Source organism: Dipodomys ordii, unplaced genomic scaffold, assembly GCF_000151885.1.
Source record: "Dipodomys ordii isolate 6190 unplaced genomic scaffold, Dord_2.0 Scaffold70, whole genome shotgun sequence".
Classification (NCBI taxonomy): domain Eukaryota; kingdom Metazoa; phylum Chordata; class Mammalia; order Rodentia; family Heteromyidae; genus Dipodomys; species Dipodomys ordii.
The window spans coordinates 9,950,527-9,960,682 of record NW_012267286.1 but is presented as its reverse complement, the minus strand read 5'-3'; the positions used below and the strand labels follow the sequence as shown (position 1 = coordinate 9,960,682).

General features: G+C 40.7%; 1 protein-coding gene across 1 annotated transcript in view; it reads right to left on the bottom strand.

Moving 5' to 3' along the window:
- The window catches only part of Cenpe (centromere protein E, 312kDa), a 60,742-nt gene extending 51,051 nt beyond the window's left edge, over positions 1–9,691 (bottom strand). The window contains exons 1-9 of the mRNA XM_013023746.1: positions 9,636–9,691; positions 8,107–8,198; positions 5,661–5,750; positions 5,423–5,541; positions 4,406–4,525; positions 3,914–3,995; positions 3,428–3,495; positions 3,125–3,190; positions 1,955–2,006 (exon numbers count right to left, since the gene is read on the bottom strand). Of these exons, the coding sequence (XP_012879200.1) occupies positions 1,955–2,006; positions 3,125–3,190; positions 3,428–3,495; positions 3,914–3,995; positions 4,406–4,525; positions 5,423–5,541; positions 5,661–5,750; positions 8,107–8,198; positions 9,636–9,691 (745 nt within the window). The remainder of the gene's footprint in view (positions 1–1,954; positions 2,007–3,124; positions 3,191–3,427; positions 3,496–3,913; positions 3,996–4,405; positions 4,526–5,422; positions 5,542–5,660; positions 5,751–8,106; positions 8,199–9,635) is intronic.
- Positions 9,692–10,156: the final 465 nt, after the last annotated feature.

The window sequence follows — 10,156 nt, the reverse complement described above, 5'->3', positions numbered from 1 at the left end:
GGCTGGCTTCAAACCGTGATCCTCATCTCTCAGTATTCTGAGTAACTAGATTACAGGCATGAGCCACCTGTGCTCAGCTCAGTCTTTTTATATAATAAAAATCTGTATGGATGCATCAGAATATAATTACCTGTGTACTACTGAAAGACATGTAGCTTTCCTATGCTCAGCTCAGTCTTTTTATATAATAAAAATCTGTATGGATGCATCAGAATATAATTACCTGTGTACTACTGAAAGACATGTAGCTTTCCTATCTATTGCTTTTACAAAAAATATTTCTACATAAGATTTTGAACACATTTATTTAACAGGGACATTACTCAGTTATCACTGAATATTGCTGCCTAACACACAAGCTTAAAACAAGCAGCACTCATTCCTTGTTCATAGGTTTGAGGATAGGCTGGTGTGTGCTGGCTATATGCTTAGCTAAATGACTCTATAGTTAGGCTGCAGGAGGCAGTTTACTAACAGTACAAAAACATACTTTTGCTATTCTTGTTAGGAAATCTAGAAATTTCTTCAGAGAAGAAGCCTGATGTTGAATTTTTTTTAATCTAATCATGTTTTTCCATCTTTTTCTTTTTTCTTATAAACATAAATGTATGCTTTAAAATTTTTTTAGCAAGTATTCACTTTAGTATATCAGGATTAAAGTAGGGAGAAGTGAGGAAAAAAAAGAAACATTCCTGCTTCCACATATTTTTCCATCTTTTTCAAGTACAATTTATATTGAAATCTTGGATTTAGTGTTTTAAGTGAATTTTGTCCAATGCTGAGTTTAACTTCTTCCTAGATATCATGTCTCTGAAGTTATTATAAATGGAGTCTTTCTATTTGAACTTATTTTTTGTTGTTGTTTACAACTTACTAGAGAAGTGGATATATTAAATGACCACTTTTTTTTTTGTCAGCCGTGGGGCTTGAACTCTGGGCTTGGGCATTGTCCCTGAGCTCTTCAGCTCAAGGAGAGCGCTCTACCGCTTGAGCCACAGAGCCACTTCCAGTTTTTGAGTGGTTTTATTAGAGATAAGAATCTCATGGACTTTCCTGCCTGGGCTGGCTTTGAACCTCTATCCTCAGATCTCAGCCTCCTGAGTAGCTAGGATTACAGGCATGAGCCACCGGTGCCAGCTAAATGGCCACTTTTATAATGAAAAATGTTGTTACGCTGGGACCAATGTTGAGGTTTTTCTCTGTATGAATATATTTGGATGATATATGATATTATTTCTCAAATACTAGGAAAAGATTCAGAGTTTTCTTCTTATTGCTAACCATGGTCTCTAATTGATGTTATTCTACATAAAGTTTGAAGGACAAAGGTGCTAAAAAGAAAAATTTGTACATGTGTAAATATCTGAGAATCTTAAAATCAGAAAGTTAGCACTGAAAAGATGCCTTCCGCTACCTTTCCCAATTCCTTAACTAAGTAAGAAATTTTAGATAGTTTTCATGGTACTCTCCATGGCTTTCCAGTTATATGACCCCATCAATTGCATATTTTAGTATTTTAATGGGTGTTATAGTAACTCAAAGTAACTATCTAACCAGATACTATTGTTTATTTTTGTTATACCCTTTTATCAGAATTTTTAAATGATTACTTCACTTATTTATTTATTTAGTGCTGGTCCTGGGGTTTGAACACAGGAATTGGGCACTGTCTTTGAGGTTTTTTGTTCAAAGCTAGAGCTTTAGCACTTGAGCCACACCTGCACTTCCACCTTTTTGGTAGTTAATTAGAGGTAAGGGTCTCATGAACTTTCCTGCTTGGGTTGGCTTTGAACCACAATCCTCAGATCTCAGATCTGAGCAGACTCCTGAGTAGCTAGGATTACAGGTGTGAGCCAGCAGCACCCAGCTATTTCTAAAAATATCTCGTAACACTTTTCATCTTATTGAAGAATAGGAAGACATTAAGTCTTGGTATTTCACAAATTCTTATTACCTTCAGCTCCCGTTTGAGCAGCTCTCTCACTGCCTGCCAGATCCACCAAATTCTGTAGGATGGGGTGGAAAAAAAATGCCCTTAGAAACAGCAATTTGAAAAAGATCAAAAGAAATTTTTAGAAGTAGAATTTGAAATACAGTCGAAACCACTGAGAGGACATCTTAAAATCATGGCATCTCTAAAAATCCCATCTGGATCCTTGTCTCCCTTCAATGTTCAAGATTTCCCCTTTCTCTCTAGTCACACTGGTCTCTCTATCTTTTCTTTCTTACAACACATACTCCATAACACTGCCAGCACCATATCTTCATGGAATGGTAAAGAACCCATCACTTACGGAATAGGGGAAGAAGGATAAAGGTGGCAAAGCTACACTAAGAAGGCAATGTTTGCCCTGACAGAATAGAACATTAGAAATAACCATACAAAGAGAGCAGAAGTAAAGCCATTGCTCATTTTCCTCTTAGTAAAGTTGGGAATATCAAGAAGTCTTTCCTTCCACCTCATGGGGTGGAAGGAAGTCACACAGGTTACGAGGTGTGAGATTCTGTCCAAGTAGTAAGATAGCAAAAGTAATGCTTTATGATCTTAGAAGTCTATATGATGGACCAGAGAAAGGAAGCTCATAGTGGCGAGGTTCCAGAAGACCAAATAGTAATGAAGAAGACATGTATCAAGATGGACTCAATAAATAATGGGATAACTGGACAAAGGGAAATAAAGATAAAGATGCATTAAAAATGACTACCAATATGTACAGAGAAGTCCTGACTCCATTGCTGGTTAGGAAAAGCCCCAACTCCTAAAGCTTTTCACCTAAATTTTAGAAGAGATGGTGGCCATGATGTACTAGAATAAAATGTCTTTAAATTATCCTTATACCATTTCAGCTAGCAATCTGGTACATTGAGAAGGTCAGGCTAACTGCCAACCTATACTCCCCCTGCATAGAGTATAGTTATCAGTTGTTACTAAGCTGAGTTCATTCTTATTTGGGACCATATGGTACATTCTTTTTTTTTAAATATTTTTTTATTTTTTATTGTAAAGATACTATACAGAGGGTTACAGTTACATGAGTGAGGTAATGAGTACACTTCCTCTTGAGCATTGTTCCCCCTCCATTGTTTCCCCCTACAATGGTACATTATTATGATTAACACTCACCAAGTGAGAAACTTTGATGGATCCATCACAGTTAGAAGGCTCACCTTTCTCTCTACTTTCTAAAATCTGTCAAGGAAAAGCAACTTGTAGGAGATGAATGCAATCTTTTTAAAAATATATTTTTGTTGTAAAGATCCTGTACAGAGGGGTTATAGTTATATGAGTAAGGCAATAAGTACATTGCTTATTGATCATTGTTACCCCCTCCTTTGTTTTTCCACTACCATCCCTTCCCTCCCCACTGCCCCAACAATGAGTGCAATTTATTTGGGAAGACTGACCCCAGGTAGGGAGACTACTTACCATCCTAAAGATGGTGTGCGATCGGCTGCTTCTTTGGTTCATTTTTGTTGTTCCATAGTGTCTGTTTTCTGTAAATATGAGTCACATTTCAGTGACATATATGTTACAGTCCAAGAAAAACATTGATTTTCATTTTAGGCTATTAAGAACAAGTATGAGTCAAAGCATGTTTAGCAAAACAATAAAAAATGTGATTCAATTTTAAACTCCTTTTTATAAGTGTTTGACACACAACAATACTAGGTGCTAGTGGCTCATACTTTTAAACCTAGCTACTCCGGAGGCTGAGATAGGAAAGTCTTGGTTTGAAGCCAGCCCTGGCAGAAAAAGCTGAGACTCTTATCCCCAATTAACCAGCAAAGCTGGAAGTAGAGTTGTGGTTCAAGTGGTAGAGCAATAGTCTTGAGCAAAATAGCTAAGGAAATATGCAAAGCTCTAGGTTCCTGCCCCACTACTAGCACAAAAACAAAAACAGCACAGTCTTACTTTCTCCCTTTGTGATCCATTTCAAAGCCATTTCTGATGTGTAAACCACTTCTTCTGTGAGATCAGCAACATATACATTCCTCTGAAATCATTTTAATTAGGGAAAGATTAGAGAAACAGTTAGTTTGCTTTTTCAAAAAAACCCATGACAACGGTAAAATCAATTGCTGAATTCATCTGAAGAAGTTAGAAAAACAGACCTATTATTTGGAAGAGAAACAGCAAACAAATCTATGAGTATTAAGCTTATTGCATACATCAAGAATACCAAATTCTACCTTGACGTTTCTATTTTGCAACTTTTGGGAACTTATACCGAAATATTATGGCTGCCAGTATTTTAAAACTATATTTACTGCTTAAAAAAAAAAGATCGCTAAACACTTTAACAAAATCCAAAACAGAAAGAAGACAAACACAGAAACAGAACACACTTTAAAATATTTAGAATAATCCAGTGAGTGTTTTAAAGTCATCTTAATTATTACTCACATTAATGTCTTCCCGAATTATCAAAGGTTTCACTTTTTCAGTGTTGCAGAGTAAGTCTGTAATGGTTTCATTGTATATTTCCATGTAAGATACTCGTAGGAGAAATTCTCTCTCAGGAAACTAAAAGAAGTATAAAATATCAGAAGCACTCAGGTATAAAAATTAATGTTTGAATGTTTATCTGTTCATATTAGAATGAAAGACAACTATTGATTGGTTAATTGACTAGTCAGTACTGAGGCTTGAATTAAGGGGACTTAAACTCTAAGGGAAAAAAACTCAGCTTTTTTTCCCCTCAAGTCTAGCACTCTTCTACTTGAGCCATGCCTTTAGTCTGGCTTTTTGCTAACTGGAGCTAAGAGTTTTGTGGACTTTTCTGCTTGGACTGGTTTTGAATCTTGCTAGTATAAATCTCAATTTCCCAAGTAGCTAGGGTTATAGACATGACCAACTGATACCTGGCTAATAAAGTTATTTATTAAACAGAACAAATCCTATGGATCTATGTTGACAACAAGAAACATAAAAATACAAAAACATTGGTTCAGATATAATAAAAAGTGAACACCCTACTTATGTAGGGTCTTTTGAGACTACTTATGTAGTCTCAACATAAAACTAAAAATAGATGCCTTTACTTCAATGAAAAAGCATAGTTTGGGCTTCTGCTTCCCTTCTTTTATTTCTACCTAAAACTAAGATGATGTGGAGCTAAGTATTCAAATAATTTTTTCCTAATACTTAATTTAGCTTACTATCTGTTAGAAGTATTACTGTGTTGTAGGACTTGGGAAAGACTTAAAGAATGTTAAATTCTATAAAGTCTGTGGTGGGAAAGTATAGATACATTTTGTTTCATCTGTTTTTGAACTCAGGGCCTTGTTGCTTGCTAGGCAGGTGCTCTACTACTTGAGTCACATCTCCAGCCCACTTCTTTTCATTTTCACAAGAAAGAGACACCAATACTTCTCATTATTATGACTTTTACACATGTATACTTGTGAACCACATTATTACCTTTTTTATTTTCTGGAAAATGTCATGGACTGCCCTGGGTATAACTCCTAAACAATCTTCTGAACCCATCATAGTGTGTGTTTTCCCTGAAGCAGTCTGCCCATAGGCAAAAATAGTACCTGCAAAAACAAACACATGCAAAGATGAAAAATGAATCTACAGTGAATAAAGCTATTATTACTTGTCAGAAAGACACTTAAGACTAAAATGCTTCTTCAGCAGGGAGGGCAATACAAACCATTGTAGCCCTGGATAGCAGAATCAATGATTGGTACTGCTATTTCTTCATAAACATTTTTAGTGGTTTCCTTACTGTGAAAGACACGATCTAAAAAGACAAGAACACAGAAGCTCAATCAAACAAATCAACTGTGTTTTTACTCAGTTGAGTAGTTACCCAAAGAAGTAAAAATGTCAGGATCTTGAGTGAGAAGATAGTTAAAGCGGTATTTTCTTCAACTTTTTATCTCCTGAAAATATCCTTCCCAAAGGTAAAATGTGTTGTTCTTCACAAATAAAAACCACAAGTCAGGCTGGGATGTAGCTCAGTTGCAAAGTGCTTGCCTAGCAGATGCAATGCTCTGGGTTTGATCCCCAACACCACAACAAATAAATAAACCATCAAACAACAACAACAAAAACCCACAAGGCTGGGCTGGGAAGGTGGCTCAGTAGTAGAGCGCTTGCCTTGCATGCATGAGGCCCTGGGTTCGATTCCTCAGCACCACATAAGCAAAAAGAAAAAAGCCGGAAGTGATGTTGTGGCTCAAGTGGTAGAGCGCTAGCCTTGAGCTGAAGAGCTGAGGGGCAGCGCCCAGACCCAGAGTTCAGGCCCCACGACGGGACCCCAAAAAAACAAAAAACAAAAAAAAAACCCACAAGGTAACCAATCCTATACGTCTTCCAAAGGCAGGTGGACACAATGGTTGCCTATAGAACTCTAGAATCTGTCTGGATGTTAACCCTTCATAAACTGTGTTTCTTCTGATCTGTAAAACTGGTATCTGTTATCATCCTGACAGAATTATTGCAAATACATAATTAATACAAAGGAACTGTGAACTATTACTATTCCTTGAGAAACTTTTATGTTTTCTAATGTAGTCAGCCAGAGGGCCTAGCTCCAAGTTCAGCCAAGAAATGCAGAGATCTGGAAGAAAAGCCCTGAACAAAATTCAAATGTTATAAAAGATGTCTGGCAGCTGATGGCTGTATTTAGTGGAGCATTGACTGACTGTGCTGATCAATCTGTCATTCTATGATCTAACTGCATTAAAACCAGGCAGTTCTTGCAGTAGTGGCCTCGTGAAAATGCTCATAGGAAACAGGTTTGTAAATGAGGAAGGAAATGCACTGATCCACAAGGAGAAATGCAGTGATCATACTGCTGGCATGTAACCATGCATCTTCCTTGTAGGCTGAAGTCCATAAGAAACCCAAGCACCAGTGGAAGGCTATTCAGGGGTCATGATTTCAGAGTGAAGAGCTAGTATGTAAATCAAATTCAGACTAATGTCATTTATCTGAGGCAGGTGAATGAATCCAAATCTTCTCATGCCTATATAGCTAAAGAACTGTGGCACCAGTCTGAATGCTTGCTTATCTCTTACAATTGGGTTTATAATCTCTAACACATAGTTATACCGTTAAAAAAAAAAATGAGGTCCATATTAGCAAATAGTCCTTTCAAGAAAATAACTGTAACTCCAACTTCTTGGCACTCAAATGTTATTTATTGATTTTCCAGTTTAACAATAAGGTGACTACCTAATCACTCATTCTTAAGGTTGTTGAGTGGATAAGTTATTCTGTGCTGTCTTGACAGCAAATTAGATGGTGGCTATAACTTGGATTAAAGTCAGATTCTTCTACATGACAGTGTGACCCCAGTCTCTGGTTTTGATTCCTCATTAACATGAAGAATGCAATCATACCTACTGCATAGCCTTGTTAGAGAGTTTAAAAATATGGGAAACGCTTAGAACAGTGTCTGGCACATGTTAAATCAATAAAGAAATCAATCTTGTTACCCCTCAGGACATCAAAATCCTTTAGGATAGTCTTCAATCTCAGGGCCAATGGCTTTGAGGACACTGGGACTAAGTTGGATCTCTCAGTACCAAGCCCACAAAGTGTATTTCACCATAAGTTTAATGTTATCATATGATGATAAGCTCAAAAAAGGCAAAGGATGAGAACTAATCTCTTCATTTATTCTTTAAAGAGTTTGGATGAAAAATAACAAACAACTGAAGTACATTGTATGCAAGTAAAACTCTTCTGCACAACATATGGTAATAAGTAAAAAAAATGAAAAATGAATTTAATATAGTAAATTGAATGATTTTAAATGATTTGATATTATACAACATATTTGGGTTCATGGAGCTTTAGATTACAATTAAACCAATAAAAAGTTAAATATTTGTTTTAGTAACGAGGTATTATGGCTATAATTGTGTTCTAAACATCAATTATTATCTCACCATCCATACTTATAAACAATTTCTATTTCTATTTACAGAATGTTAAGACACATTTGATACAATTTATTTGCCTTCTGTTCTCTTGACTAGTTAAAGGATGCAAGCTAACTCTTGGTTGCCTGCCTCAGCCTCCCAAATACTGGGGTTACAGGTCACAACAAAGCGCATAAGCTAACTTTGGTGCTATGACAGGCTTACCAAAATTGAAGGATTTACTCCCATCAACCTGATAGATGACATTATTGCCAGTTTTCCAGTAAACTTGAGTAGCTTCTCCAAGTTCTTCTTCCCTAGAAGAATTAAAAACATTGCATTTTAGTATGGTACAAGTGACCACCAAAATCATGCCATAGGAAGAAAATATGGTGATAACACGTAAGAGAATGTAACAGAAGGCTCAGAGTTCCATTCTCCTAAAGGGGGTTCTGTGACCTCTTGTCTTCTCATGGGTTTCCTTGTGAAGCCCTATGTCCCCTTACTCTCCCCCAGTACCCACAACTGAAGGAAGAGATTCAAAACACCATTTCTGATTATGCCCTTCTGTAATAACCAGTGCCCTGTGCCCCATTGGGAGTGTCTGGGCAGTGGGCAGCTTGGAGTGGGGCCAATGGGTGGTTAGCCATTGGAGTGTGGGCAGGGGCACAGCCTATGTATAGGCTGTGTTGCTCCCTGTGGTGGTGAAGACCGAAGACAGGGACACAGGGCGGAAGAGAGAAGCAAGAGAAGTAGCAAGAGGCTTGCGGGAAGACAAGAGGCCTGAGGCCTGCACAGGAGGAGGAAGGGAGGAATAAAGATCAAGGTTGCCCCTTTGGTAGCTAGCCAAAGTAGTTAGTTGCAAGCCCCTTTCTTTTTTTGGTCTGGTCATGGGGCCTGAACTCTGGGCCTGGGCGCTGTCCCTCAGCTCTTCAGCTCAAGACTAGCGCTCTACCACTTGAGCCACACTGCCACTTTTGGCTTTTTCTGCTTATGTGATGCTGAGAAATTGAACCCAGGGCCTCATGCATGCAAGGCAAGCGCTCTACCACTGAGCCACCTTCCCAGCCCCTGCAAGCCCCTTTCTAGTGTAATGATAAAACCAAGCATGACACAACACGACTGATAAGTCACCTCCCTTTTCAACCTTACCTGCTCCTAAACTCCTACATGCACCCTAACAACGACAGCCATCAACCATCTTAAAAGGTCTTCTGATAAAAGGGCAGACCGATTCTTTCATTCATGGAAAGGGTCAGAACCTTCCAGACTCCGGCCTACGCCACCCCAAACGGTCACCTCTCTGACACCAGCCTTCAGCTCCTGGTCACCCTTCCCAGGATAGATGGCAAGGGTCAAGGACAACGCAGCTGTAGCTCTCTTTTCACAAACGAGAGAAAGGTGCTTCTTTGTTGAGTCGGTAGGCAATTTCCAAACGTGGACAACCCCAGGTCCGAAACGCCAAGTCCGCGTTCAATGGCCGTCCCTCACGCACGCCACCCGAAAGCCAGCGCCGTCCGCTGCCCGCCTCTCTACCCGGGAAGAGGCCGGCCGGGTGCGGTGAGACACAGGAGGCCATCCGGACGGAGGTCCGCTGCGGGAGCGGCCAGGCCTCCCGCACACCCGGCCCGCTCTCCCCCGATGGGGAGCCGGGATTCGAACCCACAGCCAGCCGGCGGGGAGGCCGCCGCGGTCCCGGGCTGAGCCGCGGGCTTCCCCCAGCCCCGCAGGCCGCGCGCGGTCCGTCCACCCACCTGCTGCTCAGCGGCCGCACTCGCACGCACACCGCCACCGCCGTCTCCTCAGCCATGGCGCCCGCGCGGCGGTGAAGCCCGGCGGCCCCCCCGGCAGCACCCCGGGTGAAGGGTGAAGGCCCGGGGACCGGGGAGGGGCAAGGCCGGGCGTCCTCCGACAGCGACCCGGGAAAAGGGTGAAGGCCGGGCGTCCCCCGACAGCGACCCGGGAAAAGGGTGAAGAAGGCCCGGAGTTGAAGGCCCGGCGTCCCGCAGCGACTCCAACCCCCGCCTCTAGATTTAAAATTTCCCCTGCGCCGCTTTTGATTGGACCGTGGGCTCGTGACGTCACGGGGCAGTTCACTTACGGCACCTGGAGGGGAGGAGGGAGACCAGAGACGAGACCACTGCACCCGAGCGGGGGTGGGGTGGAGGTGGAAGAGGGCGGGGAGGGGCGGGGAGGGATTTAAAAGGTCTGAGTTCCGGAGTGCAGGGACAGAGCTCAGAGGAGATCTCAGGAGTTGGTTCCCAGATGTGGTCCT